The 22039-nt window shown below is 35.0% G+C and overlaps 1 protein-coding gene across 2 annotated transcripts in view; it reads left to right on the top strand.

The window, feature by feature from the left end:
* LOC129243668 (uncharacterized) overlaps positions 1 to 22039 on the top strand; it is a 160709-nt gene that overhangs the window by 80250 nt on the left and 58420 nt on the right. For both annotated transcript variants that reach the window (XM_054880860.1, XM_054880861.1), the window contains one exon: positions 16760 to 17094. In XM_054880860.1, coding sequence (XP_054736835.1) covers positions 16760 to 17094 — 335 coding nt within the window. The remainder of the gene's footprint in view (positions 1 to 16759; positions 17095 to 22039) is intronic.

Below are 22039 nucleotides of genomic sequence, written 5' to 3'. Positions count from 1 at the left end.
TTAATAATTATAAGAATTACTTTTCAATCATAATAATTACTTTTTTAAATCTTTTGAACTTTTTCTTATAGTTTAGTATACTATTTTTCACAGTTCTAAAGGCCTCACCTCATTTGAAATGGTGTTTTTGAGTGTTTGTTTAAAAGCGTGTAAAATGGAAACGAAAAAATATTTTTTATTTTTCTTTTGACTATTTTATTTTTTAAACTATTATTAAAAAATAATTTTTCTTTTTTGTCCATACGAGGTTCATTTAAAGAGTTGTCAGCCTTTAAAAAAATTGTCTTCCACAAAAACGTATGAAATCAAAGAGGTTCTTGTTCAGTATGAGCGTCGTTATCGTATGAACTACAACGATCTTTATAAAAGAATTCACAAAATGGCGGCCGTTCCAAGATAAAACCCCATTTTTTGAACCTTTTTTTTACTTTAAAGGACCTCAAAAAGTCATTTAAATTTTATTTCATCCAAATTCGTTCTGTAAAACCGGCTGTATCTGTGTCCATTGTCCATGTGAAGATCATTTTTTAAAGGCTTGCACCGTTTTGAACAAACTTTGTATGACAAAAACAAAATTTATATTTTTCGTTAGGTACCAAATTCGATTGCTACGGTGGTAGAGGCAAGATTACGGTGTTATTTTTGGCCAATACTTAAATTTTTTTAGAAATTTTTTTCATTAGCAGAAAATCTCAGAATACACCAAAATACATCTAACCTTTGTAGCTGTAAAAAACATTATAAATATTCCATATAGTTGGAACTGTAAGCAGATGTGCAGGGATTGTGCGCCAGCAAAACAAACCAAAAAATCGAAAAATAAATGTACATTGCCTGGAAAGTTAAAAAGTTACTCTTTTTTTTTTGAACACAATTTTTATGTAGTGAATTCTCCGACCAAACTTCGATTTATTCCACTTCGAATAAATAGTTATTAGCTATTTAATAGGGCCTACTACACCCTTAAGTATACATAATAAATAAAATCTAATTTTTCAAAATATTTCAATTATCTTTCACGACACTTAATCTATTATAAATACTTGCATTTTTTCGTTAAAATTAATAAAAAAAAAATTATTATTATTTTTACTAAACAAAGTAAATACACGGTGCTACAATATCATAAAAGCTACACACAGTTTTTAAGTGGCCTAATAGAGTTCCTATATCTCGAGTAGGGTAGCGCACGAAAACGTGTTTGAAAATATTAAACTCCCTCAAATTCTCATCTTATTAAAAAAAAGTATTTGGCACGATCTCACTTACAAAAAAAGCTTTCCTCTTCTTCTTTTTCTGCTGTTTCTTCTTCCTCTTTTTCTTGTTCTTCTTCTGCTTCTTCTTCTACTTCTTCTTATTCTTCTTTCCCTTCTTCTTATTCTTCCTCTGCTTCTTCTCCTTCTCCATTTTCTTCTTCCTCTCCTTCTTACTCTTCTTCTCATTTCTCTTCTTCTTCTTCTGCTTTTACTGCTTCTTCTTCCTCTTCTTATTCTTCTTCTACTTCTTATTCCTCTTCTTTTATTCTTCTTCTCCTGCTTCTTGTTTATCTTCTTCTTCTTCTCATCCTACTCCTTCTTCTCCTCCTCCTTTTTCTTCTCCTCCTCCTTCTTCTTCTTCTGCTTCTTCTTCTTGATTGGCTCGATAACCGCTTTCGCGATTTTGGGCGAGCTTTACAAAGCTAACCGGCGCCAGTTGGACACATCGAGTGAAGCCAAATCCTTCAAGTCAAGTTTTAGCTCCTTTAATCTTTCAACAATTTTGCGTTCAATTACTCCTTTTGAAAGAAGAACCTTGGCGTTGTTTTTAATCAATAGCAGCTTTTCAAAAACAGCTTAATGTTTGAAAGAAATTTATTGAAATTTACACAATTTTTTTTATATGTTTCACTTCGCAGCTTTTTTCTACAATTTCACGTGGAAACATTTACATTGAAGCAGATTTCTTTAAAGAACTTTTGATTCTAAATAAAACATTATATCAGTATTTAAAATTAACTAAATGTTTTTAAGGTTATGCCGTTTTTTACATAGAGAGAAAAAAACATCTTAACTGCCATGACAATTTTAGGTATCATTGCAAACTTTGATAAATACCAAAGATTTTCTCCGCGTATTTTAGAAATTGCACTCAGAAGCTGGCTACAGTGAACTCTTTATAACCGCATCGCTATTACGAATACGAGCAAGTAACTTCAAAATCGGGAGTAACATCACTAAATTATAATTTGAGCGATTTTTTAGGTGTTCAAAGTTCAATGGTCAAAGTTCGTGCCCTCATAGTAAGCACTTGCCCTCAATATGTACTCAGCTTCTCAAACTCTTCTTTGGTGTTGTATAGCCGCCTCACAAATAGAGCTCAGTTCCTTACAAAACTGGTGTTCAGTCGCTCTAGTTTTGTGCAAATTTTTTCCTTTCCCTCAATACCTTAAAATATAATTAAAATTATGTACTCGTATATAATAAAAGCTTTCACCTCATTTTTCTCCAATATAGCAACGAAAGTAAAATTAAAAACTCAACAAAATTATGTACTCTAACATACGTCTGGGGGCTTTAATGCCCCACGTGTCAACAAAACAAATCCCAAAACAACCCTAAATTTCTCTTAAAATATTGAATTATGCGCGTAAAGCACTTAAGTAATCTAATGGTTTTGGGACTACCACAAAGCACAAGAAAGAGAAAGTAAATAGCGGAAAAATTTGTGAGTGAACTTAAGTTTAACAATGCGAAAAGTAAAATGAGGCATTGGGGCTGTTTGTGGCATAAAAATCGAACTTTAAATGACAAAAATTGAAAAATAAGTAAATTTAATTACAGCCAGGCGACAAATTTTGCGGAAAAAATATAAACGGAGGTATTTTTATGTTTACACGTGCATACATCTCGCTTGTGTATGTGGTAGTAAATGGATATGGGAGGGTACGGAAGTAGACTAAAACTTTGAGGCATAAAAATATGATAAAAAAGTATGCGTGTGTGCGTTTTAACTAAAAAAAGCCTGGCAAAAATAGAAAAAAGGTAATAAGAAATACGAAATGTTTCGCTAAAGAAATTTAAGAAAGCCTTCTCATGTAAAAAAAAAAAATTGTCAAGGCAGTTAAGATTTTTATTCCCCCCTATTTGTACAAAACTTCATGACTTACGAGGCTTATTTTAACATTTATTTCATTTTAAAGCCTAATATAACGTTTTACTCAAAATGAAACGTTCATAAAAGAAATATGCTTCAATTCAAATATACTTTCCTGTGAAATTTTGGAAAAAAAGCTGCCAAAGTTGAAGATATAAAAAACAATAGACGGCATTCGTCTGAAGACCCATTTTTTGTCGACACAGACTAGCAAGTACAGCACTCAGACACAATTAAGTCCATTGTACTGCACTCGGGTGCCCTTTTTAATCCTCCTTAAATCTACCCGACCGCCAAAGAAAGCTGAGTAGATCTTGTGGTTCCAAGGAGCCAAGATGGTCGCTTCTTAACATCTCAGTGCCAAAGACCTCAAGCCTGAATCAAGCGAAGGTGGGGCAGACGCGCTGGAACTGGTCCGCCGTCTCATCCTCCTCTCCACATGCTGCGCTGAGTGCACTGACTGAGATGCCCATCTTTCCCATGTGCTTTGCCCATAGAAAGTGGCCCGTTATCAGTCCAACCAGCCGCTTACAGTCCACACTGCTTAGTGACAGGAGGAACTGCGACAGCACAGGAGACCCTTACCACGTTTTTAAGCTCCCGACCCTCGAATGCCGTAATCACAGTCCAACCACCACCTACCGCAGATGAAGAGCTTCTGCTACCCCGAGAGACCCACGTAATCTTTGCACAATTACGTTCTAGATATTGCAGCAGGTTAAGCTCCTACCTATCCAGAATTGGCTACGGCATACCAAACATGCATATGTCCAGTTTGCGAAGGCACCCCGCACGACACTAACCACCTTTTCATATGCCCCACCCAACCCACACATCTAACACACCTCTCACTCTGGACCCAACCCGTCGAAATAGCAAGTTTCCTAGGGCTACCTTTTGATGAGTTATCGAAGACGACCGGTGATTTACATTACACTGTCCTAAACTCCGCTGCTACAACACCAACATATGTATAAAAAAAGTTGTGTAAATTTAAGACTGTTTGAAAATCTGATTCAAATATTCTTACACGTCAAAATTTATAATAAATAACAAGAACAAAGCTATTGATTGCTTGTGTTTCAGGATGTCAATGTTTTTAGATTTTTTATGTAGCAAAAAGTTGTGGTCTTTGGTTTTGAAAACCAAAGTTTTTTTTTTTGATTATTTAGTTTATTGTTTATTAAACCTAAAAGTTTATTACTACAGTAAGATTAGTATCATACAATGAAAAGTGTGGAAAAAATCAGTAAATCTTAAAGTTAAAGCGACAATGCCTAGAACCGCAAACACAATGAAATAGCACAGCCTCAAATATCAATTAATACAAAATTCTGAAAAATTGTATTCTAGAAATAAGTAGCCCGTTTACTAACATCAGCTAATAAACGGAAATTATTGAGAGAAAATATTTAAAAAATATTTAAAAAATATTGAAAAAAAACATAAAAATAAAAAAAAAAATTATTGAAAATTCCGTTTATTAACCCGATTTTCTGCTTATATGGTGCCAAAAGAATCATCGGAATGTATTGATTGACTTGGCTAATTAGTTTTGGACTATACTTTTGGATAATTCTAGAAATTTTAACCGTTTATGATGTACCAAATAATGTAGATTTATTTACTTTTTTGCATATTTAGTCTATGAAGCAATAATTTCTTACGGACTCAATAAAAATCACACTTAAATTAGGGTATCCAAAATATCAGTAAAAATTGTTTTCGGCAAAAAAAATTCAAGATCGATAGATTTATAAATTTGGTTGAATTCGCAAGTAGCCGTTCCAATAGATGCCCTAGGTGCACAATTCGTTCTAGCATTAACAGCAAGGAAAGGCAACGAAGCACGAAGATACTTCCGCGGATCAATAAAATTTATGGTTTCTAAAAGTGGCTTACAGTCATAAACTCTCTGTGTAATCCAAAAAGTAAAAGTTAGAGATACTATTGACCTTCTTTTGCCGAGAGATTTCAATTTGAGCAGCGCTAAACGAGCAATATACGAAGGCATATGATCCAATGTCATTGTTACATGAAATACACAGCATTGGGACCAGAATATAGTCTTGTGGTACGCCAGAGGTGGCGAAAAAAGGTTCAGATTGACCGCCTTCGACTCAAATTGGATTTAAGTCATTGCAGGAAAGTATAATGAAAATTTATATATATGGATATTTTAACATTATAAATAAATATAATTGGCGCGTATACCATTTTTGGCTGTTTGGCCGAACTCCTCCTCCTTGATGTTGTTTCAATAATAGTTGTTGTAACAATAGTAATAAACAATAAAAGTAAACAAATTTTTTTAATGACTGGATATATCTTCTTTCGTTTCATATCCACCTTAGTGTCACAGAGTGAGTAAAAGTATTGAATAAAATTCTTAGAGAGTTTAGGAGTTCAGTCCTTCGAAATTTTAAAGTCGTTTAAAAACTTAAATTAATTTGGAAATGAAGAACTGGCTAATTGCAACATGAAATCAATAGCTTCAACTGCATATGAAACCTTCCAAGACTAAAAAAAACAAATTGATTTTTGTCGCAGGGTGTACTCATGGGACATTATTGAAAAATGGCAAAAAATATAAATATTATAATATAATATATAATTTTTAAATGAACTAAGGGTGTTTTTTTTAGAGGTTAGGTTTTCAAGATGAAATAAAACGTATATAATTTAATGTTATGGCCAAGAATTTAGCTTTATTATAAAGATAAGGGTTTGCCATTATGTTTTAAAAATGATTTCGGGCAAGTGGCCGCCGCGGCTGGCTCGAATAAATTCCAGCCCAGAGGCCCAATTTTCGACCACTTTTTGCAGCAATTGGGGCCGTATGTCAGCAATAACGCGCCTAATATTCTCTTCCAAGACGTCAATCGTGTCGGGCTTATCTGCGTAGACAAGCGACTTCACATAGCCCCACAAGAAATAGTCCAGCGGTGTTATATCGCACGATTTTGGAGGCCACGCCACAGGTCCACGGCGCGAGATAATGCGCTCACCAAAAGTTTCCTTCAATAAATCGATTGTTGCGTTGGCTGTATGGCATGTAGCGCCGTCTTGTTGGAACCAAAGGTCGTCCACATCAACATCGTCCAATTCAGGCACGAAAAAGTCATTAATCATGGCTCTATAGCGCTCTCCATTGACTGTAACATTATGGCCGGCTTCATTTTTAAAGAAATATGGACCAATGATTCCCTCTGCCCATAGAGCACACCAAACAGTGACTTTTTGAGGATGTAACGGCGTCTCAGTAATGGCTTGTGGATTATGTTCACTCCAAATGCGACAATTTTGCTTATTGACATACCCATTCAACCAAAAGTGAGCTTCATCGCTGAACAAAATTTTCTTCGATGCGTCGCGCGAACCGAACCATTATTCTCGTAATAAATTTGCACGATTTGCAAACGTTGTTCAGGTGTAAGTCTATTCATTATGAAATGGCAAACCAACTGAGCATAAATCAAGTGACAGCTGTCAAAAAGACCATCTACGAAAAAAGTAGTGCCAACTTGAAAACCTAACCTCTAAAAAAAACACCCTTTAAAAGCAATTTTATGCATAAAAAAAACAAATTATTTGTCTCTGAATCCTCTGTTCCTTGATTTCACAGTATTATATTCACATAAAGTGAGCCACAACAACACACAAGTATTGACTAGTCAATAAGCATCGAAGAATTGCAGTCTTGTTCCTAGTGTTGAATGTCAATTGAACTTAGGTGCTATGTAATTTTTCACCATTTTTGCAGAACGAGTTGTCAAGCCATTTATTTTCATTTTTTAAGAAAACTAGAGCTTCACTGAGAGCGCATATTTATCAATGCAACTAATTGGGAATCAGGTTAAAAAACTCATAACCCTCCCCAAGGATAAACTGCTTACAGGTGCTCTCAAGGGCCACTGCAGACTGCGAAGTCATCTGCACATGATCGGCATTTGGTCTACGGACTTTTGTCGTTTCTGCGACCAGTCTCAAGAGACTTCAATGCATTTCGCCTGGAATGCAGCGCTATAGCGCGAAGAAGGTTGAACCATCTAGGCCAATTGCAGCCAGAGGAAGAGCACATAAGCTCATTCCAACCCAGCTCTATCCTCAGTTAAATAAGGGAACTAGGGTCTGAATGAGGTACTGTGATGCGTAGAGCGCACAAATGACCATAAGGGCGAAGTGCAAACTCTTATAGAATCTAATCTTATCTAAGTGAAAATCAGTTAAGGCGACAGTCTACTGTAACGTTGTGAGCTGCGTGTTGTAGGAGCAGATCAAAATCAGCGTTGATATAGTTCAAAACTGCACACACTCGCTACTAGGGTAATCTAAGTTATGTATAAATTCCAGTTCCCACTTCCATTTCAGCTAGTGCTCGACCCTAGACGGTGAATTTTTTTCCACATTTACTTTAAAATTTAAACGATAGTTGCACCTCTCTATCTTTATTTTTTAATATCCATCATAAAATGTATCTCAAATGTAGTAAAATTGCTCTTCACGTCCACATAGTGAACAAATTTTACCTGCAAGTATTCCTGATCATTCGTATCCGTTGAATATCCAGCGAATTTTATCACCGCAAATTTTATTGAATAAAGTGCAATAAATTTTCTCCCCCGAATACCCTCAGCGCAGCGATAGAGCCAACGAAAAGCTTACAAATTTTTAAATATATCACCTCACATTCACTTAAAAAGAAACTCAGTCCACGTAGTTTATCTTCGATTGAAAAAAGTTACTTACTCACCGCTGCCAGCTTAACTTACACAACGCCACATTTTATCGACATAAATCGATTTTAAATGGGTCCTTAATACGCGAAGCGCATCGCCACACAATACGCCCCGAGACGACAACTGATATGCAACGCACTCAGCAAAAGCGCCCAGCAGCAGCAGCGCAATGAACATTCAACGAACTCGAAATGAGCTGCCTTTGTGGATTTAAGTAGAGCGATAGCTAGTTGCAAGTGCAAGTGTAAGTGTGTGTGTGTATGTGCATGTACATGTGGGCAACTACTTTCCAAGCAAACATACAGGGCAATAATAAAAGTGCAATGAGCCGTGAAGGTTAAACGACATTTACACATCCATGGATGATATACTCCTACGTGTGTGAGTGTGTGTGTATGTACGTGTGTGTGTGGCGGTGTGCGAAAATACAGCTGGATCATGAACAACAACTAACAGTGCAAAATAAAAACTGCATTGTTGGCTTAATGTGCGCGTCGTCGTCTTTATGCTCTTGCAACAGATATTTCAACGATACTTTTGAGGGGAAGTTGAAAAAATTGCAACGCATAAAATCACCAGCGCCGGAGAGTTGCAAGTCGTGAGTAGTAAGTGGCAAATGGCAAACTCAACCGGCGACAGGAAATCACTGAAAGTCGCTATAAAAGCAACATTGAGGTCGAAGCGTTGACTAACTTGTTGTTGTTTTTCTTGGTTGACTATGGCTCGTGTATAGCTGCTGTTGCTTCTTTGTTGCATGAGCAGGTGCTTATCGAAGGTGAAATGCATGCTACTTTATTGGGTGTATTGCATGCACAAATCCGTAAAAGCGTGTTGCATGCAACACCCGACCTCCATTTGCATGTGTGTGTGTGTTAGGGTGGCATATACAAAGCAAAAATAAGGAATAAAAAATAAAGAGAGAAAAAAGAGAAAATAATTATCCGCTGGAAAGGTTTTTAATGAAATGAAGTCAGTAAAAAATGGCAACATTAACGGTGAACAACGACAAAAACAACAATGTAAACCGTTACTAATGTTGACATAAGGCCAAACTGACAGCATTTTGTTATCGTCATTGAGGTGTGAAAATACGTACAAAAGAGGAAAAAAAAACTAATAAATAAAATCAACTGAATTGGAGCAAGGTTGCATAACCGAGAAGTTATACTATGCCAACGAGTAGCGGGAAAACAGTGAGTGGTGCAATACATTTTTTTCTTTTTATATAATCATGTGGTTTTATGGAAAACAAGCGCTGAATGGGATAGCAAAATACATATAATATAGCCATCATATTCCTCCGCTTTGAAAATATCATGTGGAGAAAAACTTGGCTGCACTTGAAAGGAACGACTGGCGTGCTTTGTTAAACTCGGTCAAAGTCGCTTAAGCAGTTAGCGCGCCAATCAAGGAGAAAAAGAAAATATGATGGCTAATTTATTTAAATAAATTTTTAGTAGAACTACAAATGGTTTTTTTAGGAAAATTTAATGGTTTTTGGTTCTACCCCAAAATATGATACAAGTATTGTGGGGCGTATGAGTAACTTTTTGTTTATTTCGCAGAAGTAAGTCTACTATTTTAAGCTCGATTTGGGCTCAATCATTTTTTTCTATTAAATTAGCATATTAACTTATTATATATAAATATGTGATATAGTTTAACGTTGATTAACATTGAAAATAAATCATCCATTTGACTCTCTCGCTAGCCTGCAGGCTACATAATAAAGGTATAAATGACCATCTGAAAACCTTCTATTCAAATAATTTAAAACTTGAAGTTTCAGTGATTGGTCCTATGCTCTCTCTATTGCCATAGGGAAAGCAAAGCGTACTCTTGAATTCCAGCTTGATTTTGCAAATTCTAAAACTCCATCAATCTGCCCTTTTCGTTTAATCTTTAAGAATATCTGCTTCCAAAATGTTGATGTTGGGCATCAGTATTTTTTTCATAGAAAGTTAATATCCGCTATTTATTGAAGCATATAATAAAATAGTACTTAGGACAGAATAAATAAAACAAAAAACAAATTTTTTTTAATAAATAAAATTTTAATAAAAAAAAATTAAAAAAAAATGCCTGAAAATTAAAAAAACAATTAATTTTTTTTAATAAAAAAAATATTATTATTACATAATAATAAAATTAATAAAATTTTTTTTATTAAATAAAATGTTAATAAAAAACAAATTTAAAAACAATGGCTGAAAATTAAAAAAACAATTAATTTTTTTTTAATAAAAAAACAATATTTTAATTATATAATAATAAAATTAATAATTATCAAAAATAATTAAATAATTATAATTATTTTATAACAATTTTTTTTTAATTTTCAAGCAAATTCCAAAAAAATATTTTTTTTCATTTTCAAGCAATTTTTTTCTTCTACTTTTTTTTAATAAAAATTTAAATAAAAAAAAATTAGAAAAAAATTGCTTGAAAACTAAAAAACAATTCATTTTTTTTGAATTTTTTATTAAAAAAAATATTTTTAATAATTTTTCCTTAATTTTTTTCTCGCTTTATTGCATTCTGTTTTAAGTTTAAACATTAAGCAATAGATAATTTAGGCTAATGAGGCGACCTTCAAGAGCGTGAAAGTCTAAACGGTGTAGTCCAAGTTCACCTAAAAGATTGCTCACCACATTTACTTGAAAGAAATAACTTGAAATTGAATTGAAATTTGAATAGGTTGAGCTAAGAAGCACCAAGAGATTTGGTGGCTCCTAAAACACTCAAGCTAAAAGACCCATTGTATTTAGAGCTCTGGGAAGAGGGTAGATAGTCAGGGAGGAAAAGAGAAAAGTAACAGAAAAAGAGATAGCAAAGAATAGAGACAGAGACAAAGGTAGTTAGGCCTGTGAGAATTTTCCAGATTCTTTGGCAAATCTGTGAATATCCTCCAGTTTTAGATAATATTTGTTCTTACGACATAGGAGCCTTGCTCTAGCAACGGCAGCATACTCACAGAGAAAGTGATCAGTGCTATCCACCTCCTCCAAGCATGACAGGCACATTGAGTTTTAAATGATTCCAATGGTGGTCATATGCCGACTCCATGGGTTGTGTCCTGTAATAATACCGACCATCAACCGAACGCGTTTCCTTCCAAGTTTTAGCAGACAGTTTGACAATTTTCTGTTCGGACTTGTCACAAAACACAGGAAATACTTTCTGAACATAAAATGAGTGGCATAGCATTTTGAGGCTAATTTTATATTTTTTTTATTATTATTATTTTTTATATGGTTTGAAGAGATATACCCCATTTGAGGCGCGGTGCGTAGTTCTTCGGTGGAATTATATCCCTGGGAAACACGTTGGGGTGTCTCGACAAACGACTGCTGTATTTGTCACTGTATTGTTTTATCTTTTCCCATACTGAAGATATCATCGTTTTGGTGCGCATTAGCTCATTGTTAGGGTCAATTGAGTCTCCGTTTATTATTCGCAGATTCTTTGCCTGGAACTTCTCTATGATGTCAAAGTTGGTTTTTTCCGCCATCCCCCATAGCTGGTTGCCGTAAGTTCAAATGGGTTTGGTTACGGTTTTGTACAGAAGAATCTGTTGCTTAGAGACAGCACTGAGCTTCTTCCTTAAGCCATTGTGGGGAACTGAGTTTGAGATGGATATTTCTGCCACGTTAGGCGTCTGTCCAGATGCAAATTTAAGAATCATTAAGCACCAAATTTAAGTGACAACGTATCAAATTATGGATCATAAGCTCAGAATAGTCGTTGCATGGTATATTTTTCGTGGCCCAGAGACCTACAGTTTTTTGTTGCCTCGGAAAGTCAAATGTTTTCTATGGCCGCTAGTGACAAACAAATGTTTTCTGTTGTTTATTTGAAATACTCAGTAGCTTTCATGCCGCCTTCGAAAGTCAAATGTTTTTTTCATGGCTGAAATAAACTCGAAAGTTTGCCATTGCCTGCCGCTTGTAGAAAAATCTTTTCTGTAATTTTGACAAACAGGTTGCAACCCACAGTGGACCGCAAATGGTAGTCACCCAAACGGCTAAAGCGGCCGCCATGGCTTATTTGCTGAAATATGCGAACTGAGTGCCACATGGACAGTCCACATTTGTTGTCGTTTTTTAGAAATATTAAAAAAAAAATTATTTATAAACCAAAATTTTTTTTTTGTTGAACTTTTTTTTGAAAATAATTCATCTCCACTTCTGTCTCCCAACTTTTGTTTTTGAAATAATTATTTTCATCTTGACTTGAATCGGAAGCTTTTTAGAAATATTTAGACTCTAGTGCCACCTGTTGGGCCCGTGTTCTACACAAATATTTTTTCTCATGTAATGAATAATAGTTTGGAAAAAAAAAATTCATTATTTTTTCGTAAAGTATCGTTCAAACAATTTAAAGTTTATGCTCGTTGTCAAGGTGACATTTCAAATAAAAAAATTCCGTTGCTATATTTTGTTTGTTTCACTCACTTGTGTGTTAACATTGAAAGTCAGCAACATGAAAGTTCGGTATATTTTAAAGTTTTTCTGTGATAAAGGAGAAAATGCAAGCCAGGCCGCTGAAATTGTGAATGATTTTTGTTATTTCGATACTTTAACAGCTAATTACGCGCAATTTTAGTTTCGTCGATTCCGTTCGAGCATTTTTGATGTTAAGTTAAAGTTAAAAAAATGTCAATATAACCACAGAAATAATCGAAATTGATCGCCATGTTTGTAGTCGTGGCATCATCCAGGACTAAGTAAAATCAATTAAAGATTCCCCACAAAAACTCACCCTAACCGAAGCGCACAGAAATGCATTACCTTCAGTTTTGCAAATACGTAAACCAAAAAAATGCTCATCTGCTCTACACGACAACTGGCCACTGGCTAAGACATTATTTCTAGCAACTAGTAAGCTCCCCATTGCTTACATTTCTTTTGCTCTTTCGGTATTCCTTCCAAATCCTCCAACACGCAAAAGAGAATTGATTAAAGGTTGTGCATACGAACAGGATTGGCACAAAATGTTACGCATACGCCGTGTATACCATGGGAGCTTAGTCATTAAGTTACACAAATTATGTATATACATTGTACCTCACAAGCACACAAAATAAGCATACTTTTGCTGTTTGATGACAGTTTTCTGTGCTCATGCTTCATAGAGAACATTCTCACATGCCTGAACACACACAAGGCCGCCATACATTGGTTGATACCCAAATTCCTTGCTACTTTTGAGAATTTTTTTCTGCATTTACGAAAACCTTTAAGTATTTTCATGTAAAGCAAAAATTGAAATGGAATTAAATTAAATTCATATCTAACTTTATTAATTAATTACTCTTTCCGTAAAAACAAAAAATCTTATTTTGTGTTCATCCAGCTATGTAGCATATTTGTTAGGCTCGAGTGCAAAGCAAAGCATATTTGCAGCGAATAGTGAAGAAGTCATCAAAAAAAGAGTTATGCATAAGAAATTAAATTATTCTATTTTACGCCGAATGTTAGTGAGTTCAAGTTTTGTAAAACCTTTTTCTGCTCAATAGTGAAAAACCAAAAAAGTTTTTCGTTCTGCTTTTTTCGCATGTTCCTCTTTTCCTTTCATGCTTATAAGTATCCAATTGTGTATCTACTTTCAATTTTATGTGTTATATTTCATTTTCTTAAATCTTCTCTTGTGCTCTGTCGCAGACAAGGTTTTTTTTCTATTCGTTTTCCACCTCGGCAGCTTAAAAATATATAAATTTCAACAAAGGCATTTACTGCTAAATATAAAATGAATACTTGGTAATCCTTTAATGCGATTGTTTACTTTTGGACTGCTTATGAGAGGCTGTTTAACAAAGCCGTGGCAGAGTGTATCTTCTTTTACACAGCAAAGAAAATTTTATTTTTATGCCCAAATGAAAGTTGCTTTATATAAAAAGTGCACAGAAGCGCGAAGATTTGTATCTTTTACGAAATTAAATTTAACCCTTAAATAAATTTAGGGAGAGTTAACTCATTTTTCTGAACTTTTAAAAATCGTTTAATATTAACAGATGCACAAATTTGTAAAAGAGAGACTACCACTATTCTGTGATATGTAGGGCTGCTGAGTAACAGATCTAAACTGTTCAGATTTTAAGCTTTTGGAATGCGATTCCAAGGTTGGAAAGCAAATAAATTGTACTAAGTCTGTGTTAGTGGCAATAAATGGCTTATGGTTGAAGAGCCGAATGAATTTAAAGTTCACTCTGCTGGGTATCACACAAATGCTACCAAATTTTCAAAGACCACCACTTTAAGACTAGAGCCGAACTAGTTAAGCTCTTTTTCTAGTTAAATCATTGTATTCTGCGATGGTTTCAAATCAGCTTGATATAAGTTTGTATGCAGTAAGGTGACAAATAAAATAACCACGGCTTTCTCCAGGGTGAAAAATAGTGCTCGCGAAATATTCAAATTATTACAAAAATCTCAATATATTCAGAATATTTGTTTATCGTACAGCTCAACGCTTAATAGAATCAATTTAAACTGAGGAAAGTGACGGGTGCAAGTATTCGTGTATTGCTCTAACTGGTGAGTCCATGAAAATTAGGGGTCCGAAAGCTGGTCATACACTGCATTAAATAACTACAGATTTATTGACAAGTTTGACAATTTATTTGTTTCTTATTTAATTACAAATATTTTTTATGAAAATATAGTTCCCTCTCCTTTAAAACCCCACAGTGGATAGCAAATGGCAGTCTCTCAATCGGCTAACGTGGCCGCCATGGCTTATTTGCTGAAATATGCGAACTGAGTGTCACATAGCGAGTCCACATTTGTTATAGTCTTTTAGAAATATTTTAAGAATTTCTTGTAACAAAAACTAATTTTTTGTTCAACGGTTTTGAAAAACGGTACGGAAATAATTTATCTCTACTTCTCTGACCCAACTTTTATTTTTCAAATAATTCTGTTCACCTTGACCCGAATCAGAAGCTTTTTAGAAATATTGAAATAAAATTTTCAAACTCTTTGCTAATCAAAAAAAAATTCAAAAAATGTTCGCGAAAGTCTCACACATTTTATCAGCGAAAGTCTCACACACTTTATCAGCACTAGGAAAAAATATTGAGTATGAAGATACTAAATTTTGGTGCAATAAAGTGCAAGTTTCAAGCAACTTAAAAATCGTGTCGATTTTTCACAATTTTTTTCTGCCGACGGTGCTGGTTTTCTTCCATATAAAAAAAATTATCAAGATAACCAGCAAAAAAAAAATTGTCAAAAATCAACGCAATTTTGGTGGGCCTTGAAATTTGCACTTTATTATATGAAAATTCAATAAGCAATAAAACTTCATACTCAAAATTTTACAAAAAATTAAAAAAAAGTGCGTCTAGCGTAGTACACATAACAGAAGTGAAACTTTAAAGGCAGACAAATAAAGAGGGAGGGACCCGAGAGAGAACGAGAGAGAGAGAGAAAGAATATATATCTAAATACATTCACAACATTTGCAGGGAATACAAATAGACAAAATTTACAAAAAACGGAGAACGGTCAACCGGTGTAGGTAAACGGCAGACACAAACCGTGGCAACAACGCGCACGACTCCGACCGTTTATCACCCGCACAAAAGCAGAGAGGCCGCAGCAACGGCACAAATTACCGCAAGGCAATACCAATAAATCCGACGCCGGAATGGATAGCACTTTATAGTATGCACAAGCACTAGCCAGGAAACGGAATAAAACGCCGAAGAAATATAACGCCAAAAAGTAGGCACCAAAAATATATTTCCTACAAGTTTGCACCAACAAACAAGCGCCAAAAAGTAGTCAGTGTTATTCCTGACTAGAAATTAGCAACCACAAGGGCAAACTCAGGAAAAATAACCTAAAGTGTATCTAAGATATATACCATATAAGGTATAGCCCTCTCTCTCCTTTTCCTCTATGTTATATCTTTTTTCTCTCTCGCGGAACGAAAATGCCCAAAACGTAGCATGGCCTTAAAATTTTACTCTCCATTCTCGCTCGTCCATCGACGCCTAAGAAGTCTCACTTCAAAAAAATAAAAAAAATATCTTAAAACTTTTCATTATTTTTGTTTTAATACGTCTTATTGATAATTAAGTTAAGCTATTTTCTTTGTGAATTTTCTTTTTTTTACGTTTTATTATAAGACATGGCCCACTAAAGGCATCTGGCGCCACCTCACCTAATACCTAATTCTTGCTTCTGTATTTATTTAAAAAATTCAAGGACATTTGAGATATTTTCTTTTCTTTTAATATCTCCATTTTTTTCATACATATGTGCACATGTGTCTCTTATGAAGCGCATTTACTATATATAAAACGTATGCTTCTCTAAATATCTAAGAATCTTTTTGGGTTTCGCCTCTCAAAGGATTTGCAGCTGTTTCAGAAGTCTTGTTTCTTGCTAAATGCACATACACATATTTTGCTTTCAAAATCCTCTGTTTTTCCACACGCGTGCACGCAGATAATCACAATGCTGGAAACGCATACAAGCATATATTTATGTGGTGCAACGCTATGAATATATGTAGGTGTATATTTACATATGCATGTGTGTGTGTGTGTGGTTTGGGTATGGGAGTGAACTAAGAGTTTCCATTGCAGAAAATTGCAATCTGCAGTTGAGTTTGCAATACATTTGGATGCATGAAAATACGATATACTATAGTATGTATGTATGTATGTATGTATGTATGTATGTATGTATGTATGTATGCAATTTATACAGTATGTAATTTATCCTAAGTTCCACCACAATTTTAATAACCTCTTACTGATTTTCCATCACTTTTCCTCCCACTTCTTGCTCTTTATTTCCATGACATTCGCAATCTGACATTGCGCTGTGGTTTCGCGAACTTCTGGGAATTATCTGTTGCTGCTGTCACAATAATAGCCATCTCTGAGCTTAGACAACACCGTGGAAACGTTGCTTATCAAGAACGAAGGTGATTTCATCAGCGTCGAGCAGGGCAAAGAGACATTAACGGCAACGGGCGCAACAGTGGTGGCAACCGCCGGCACAGCACACGTGCATGCACGCAAACGTAACTCACAGCAACTGCAACATCCACCACATCACCCGATCACCGCACATCATCAACATCAGACAACTGCACAGCAGCAGCAACAACAGCAACAACAACAACAGAAACGTGATGAAAACATGCGGCAATTGTTAGATGTAACAAATACGTTGACATTCGAAGAGTTACGTGATTTTGAAATGCGGTAAGTGAATGCGGCAGGGGGGTGGCATTGCATACGCAGTGGGTTAAATCTGTTTCAGCGTCTGTTTGCGCAGTTAGCCGAGTGCAGTTGGTGTGCATAGCAATTATCATAAACTAGTTCAAGAAAGGGTCTGTCAAGAGACGCGCCTAGATGTTTGTTTTAGAATAAAATATGATTGAAAATTTAGATGATTTCAGGTGTCACTATTTTTATTCAAAACACGGCTCATGAAAATTATATATGAAAAATAACATCATTCAAATGAGCGTCCATCATGAGCATCCCTCTGCAGGCTGTTTAAGTGACTTACTATTTTTAAGCACTCGCGCACACATTAATGCGTTGAGCTCACAATATCGGTCATAACGTGGAATTTAGGCTTGGAAGCGTTATTGGTTTATTCTCATAGAGTTAACTTTTCAAAAAACCACAGAAAAAGTAGTGTTGTGACGTTAAATCGCACAAAATATATTTTATAAAAAATTTACAAAAAAAACCTAGCATAAAAGGTATTGTGTATGTTATAAAAAAACATTAAGTAACTTAGTTATGTGAGCACAAGTGTATGTATCTACATGTTGATAGCATTTTGACATGGCAAGCGAAAATTTACAAAGGCAACCAAACTAACTAACTAGCAACACCACCTCTTTCAGGCACCTCCTTTTTAAGGCACCTAATAACTAAAGTCGGTGTGCAAAAGTAACAAAATAATTTTTCGCATTCACCTCAACACTTTCGCCTTCATATTTTTTTGCACTATTCATAGTTCTTGCGTGCCACGCTCAAGGCAACCAGATTTGCTACAAGCACGCAAGTTCAAACTATGAGCCGATTTCCTTAGCGTCCCACGCGCTTAAAGGGAAAGAATACAGAAGCAGGAGACTACCTTCTTGAAAGGAAAGAGAAATACGTATGTATTACTAACGCAATACTCGAGGTCCTAACGCGGCATGCAACGTTGTCTATTATTTACCTTCACTGAAAGTGTCGGTGTAGCTATAAAAGCAGACGAGTAGAATTTCTCCAAAAACGCCATTCAGGAAAGCATTACAACCAATCGTTGAGGCGTTGCAAATGGTGGTGATTTTTTCTTGCCAAACGAAATTAAGTTAGAGTTTTATGACAGTTCAGATAAGTAAGGGTGGCCTGCTAATGGCAGTAATTTGGCGTCCAGCCAAATGTTTATGATGGTTTAACGAGTAGAGCGGCAGCAGTGTAGAGCTTTTAAATGCATTGTATTAAGAAATCTAGAGGAAGAAAGCATTTATTAGCTGTTCACTTCATAACAGCGAATAACTTACGACATTCGGAAAAGTTAGGTTATCAAAAATACATTACTTTAATTACGACTAAAGTTGGAGTAGGAGTAAGATTGGAGTAGTAGTAAGAGTAGGTGAAGGAGAATAAATAAAAAGCTTTGCTTATTTCTTGTTTTGTATTTTTTGTTAGTTACATCTCTTCTAAAGCCTAGACTTATGCAGGCAGAGCAAATAATTTTTAAAATTTTTCGGCTAATCTTCAGTCTCACGACAATCAAATAAGTGCTCACATGCCGCTCTCGCTGGCTGATTTTCATGGGAATTTTTTTTTTTTTTAAAGAGTTTGAAATCAAAATGTCAGAAACATCTCAAAGGTGCCGTCACACCAATGGTATGTGAGGCACGCTCCCAATAATACTATAACAATCCTCCACCTCGGCTAATTCTACCCTGAGACCACAAAAGTTGACTCTGAGACCGCTACTGGCGGCCCACCTGCTGAGTGTAGCCAGTGCACCTTCCAAAATTTCAGCCATTACTGATGGGAAGGGACCTGAGACCATCAGGACCAAGTCATCGGCATATCCTACCACCTTTACCCCCTCATGTAAGGCTGACTCGGTAGATTTCCCTTTTCGGTAGGCGTGTTGGGCTGGAGAAAGTCTGGTTTCACAGTGCTCTCGGATGTGACAGTCGATCACTCTTTCAAGTACCTTGAGAATAAAGGAGGTAAGACTTATAGGTCTAAAGTCCTTGGCCAGGACGTGGCCCCTCCTTCCTGCCTTAGGAATGAAGACCACTTTGGTTTTCTTCCAGCTAGCAGGAACGTGGTTCAGCGAGATACACGCCGAGAAGATCTTTTGAAGAACGGGAACCACCACGGTGGTGGTTGAAATTGTAGTATGCAGTATATTTTTCGTGAGATAGGACTTACCATAAATTAATTAAATTAAATGCAGTTAAATTAATGTATGGAAAAAATCCAAACCGTGCCTCTACATGATGTTCCGAAGGAGGACCACTTTTTTCATATCTTATTTCCACAGTGGATACGGAATATGATACCAATTAAATGGGAGCCACATGCAAACCCCTTCGACTACAGCGATTGTCGTAAAATGATGAGATTATTTGTGAACTTAGAGATTCACAGAAGTTGTGTCGGATACTTTGGCTTTAAAAAATCGAGTTTTACAGCACACCCTAAAACGATAGCACCTCATCGTATTGACCAATTTAGACCTTTTTTTCTCATTTTTTTCCGCTGACGTTGTAGCTCACTTTCTCCATATAAAAGAAAATATGCATTTTTGAAGGAAAAATTAAAAGAAAAATCAGCGAAGTTTCATGCAACTTCAATCTTGCATTTTGTTATATTAAGATTTAATTATCTATAAAACTGCATACCGGAAATATTTCTTGAAATTTAAGTTACAGATTATGGAATTAGGATGTAGGATTTGCGGTATTTTAAAAAGTTGCATATAAAGTTTGAAAACGAAATGTATATGGTTTCTGTTAGACGGCTCTATTTTTTTAATTATTATTATTTTTTATTTTTTTTTATTATTTTTATATTTTTATTTTTATTATTATTTTTTTATTTTTTTTTTATTATTTTTTTTTATTATTTTTTTTTATTTTTATTTTGTGCTATATTTTCAAACAAAAATAATGAATATAAAAAGGAAGTAAAATAGTGAAAACAGCTTAAAATGTTGATGTGCTAGCGTTTTGCCCCAGGATGTAAAGTTACGTGATCTTAAAATAAACAAGGCTTTAGTAAGTTATGGATGTCATGTTCAACTCTCAATTTCCGCTAAACTGTTTCATCTCAGCAATAGCTTACTTAATGGAACAGTACATACTTCTGAGAAACTGAGTAAAGTAGAGAGAAACTACATAGCATAGCGTTCAACTTCCGCTATACTGTTTCAGTTATAGAGACTTAGAGAGAAACTACATAGCATAGCGTTCAACTTTCAACTTCCGCTATACTGTTTCTGCTATAGTACAATCATCTGAAGCACTGAGAGTCTTAGAGAGAGACTACATAGCATATAAACTTACAAGCCAAAGAAACTAAAGCAGAGCTCAATGAGCGTCCAGTCAAGCAAAGCGAAAATAGTGCCAAAAAGGAAGACACAATGCGATGTAAATTTGATATTTTTTCACGCTGCGTTAGCTTTCATTTTTCTATACTAGTTTTGAAGCAGTACCCAGCAACAAAAATTAAATTGGTTAAATCGGTCAGTGACTGATTTTTCCTAACTCAAATAACAAGTTTTTCTAAGAAAACGCATTGCTATAGGACTACGATTTGATTTGTATGATTTTATATTGAATGCAATAACACTCTACTTACTTGCACTAAGAAACAACTCCACCTGTTATTCTCTGCGCCATATCCCAGCTCTATTGCCTTACTGCCTTTCCTCATCTTTTCTAATTTCTAAACCAGCTGCCAGCAGCACTCATGACAAGCAATATAGCAAAATTGAAATTCTCAATGGCAACTTTCATCCTACACCGCGTAAGAATTGTGCCAGTAAACTCTAAGTTTTGCAAAATCAGTGCACAACTGCCATGTATCACGTACTCGTGCACAGGAGAGTACAATGTTGCTTTTGTGGCTGTTTTGCAGAAGAGAACTAGCAGCAGAGCGCAGTGAGGAAAAATACAAAAACCAAATGAGTTGCACTTGCAATTTATGAAAATATAAGCGGAGTGTTAATAAAATTAATTTCAAATTTTTTTGTCTCAGAATTGATAATCAAAATGCGAAAGTCATAAAAGAAAGCAAATGCGAATTGAAAAATTCCATAGCCGCAAATATAAATAAATACAAAAAAATTTAGTCATCCAAAAATTAAACAATTAGAAGGAATTGTGAATTTAAAGCAAATATTTTCACACCCATGTATGTACATACATATTTATTAAAAAACAATTTCAAGTGCAAATTTTAATTAAAAATATCTCGAAGTCGGTATTTTGAGACTAAATTCTCGATTAATTTTTTTCTCTTTTAATATTATTTTTTTTTATATTTTTCATCGAAAAGCTGCTTACTTTCAAATTTTTGATTATTTTAACAATCAAAAAATAAGGAAACAAAATTAAACTTCAACAATAAAAACATTAGCAATAAAAAAGCGGGCGTATGGTCCACCCTTACATAGTTGAATTCATGGATGAATTCCAGGCATCGACGCAACGTCTAAACAGCTGCTAAGCAAATAAACACCAGTGCTTTTGTTGCCATCCCACCATCATTGATATGGAAAATTTTACATTTTCATTGTGCAGCTATTTTTTATCGAACCAAATTGAAGGGTAAATTGTATATCCGCGAAAAGGCGCAAGTTTCCTTGCCAGCAGCGCAAAGGAAGCTATAAAATTTTAGCAAACAATAAAAGCCTGCAAAACCAAAAATAAATTTTATAAGCAAAAAAATGCATTCTAAAAATAATGGAGTATTAAAATTAGCAATTAGTGTGCGCGGTCTGCGCGGTGAGTGGGCATTTGAGGTTGAGGCATTTAAGCGAAAGCCAGCACCACCAACCAATGCCACTGGCAGCTGTCATAACGTGAGCAATTTATGGATAATCGAAACATAAATTTACAAAATATTTGTTCTACGCTCACTTGCTGCCGTATTGAGTTTCCTAAAGTTTTCCACC

This window comes from Anastrepha obliqua, chromosome 4, assembly GCF_027943255.1.
Source record: "Anastrepha obliqua isolate idAnaObli1 chromosome 4, idAnaObli1_1.0, whole genome shotgun sequence".
In the NCBI taxonomy this organism is placed as follows: Eukaryota; Metazoa; Arthropoda; class Insecta; order Diptera; family Tephritidae; genus Anastrepha; species Anastrepha obliqua.
Note: the sequence above shows the minus strand (reverse complement) of the source record. Positions and strands in the feature narration are given on the sequence as shown.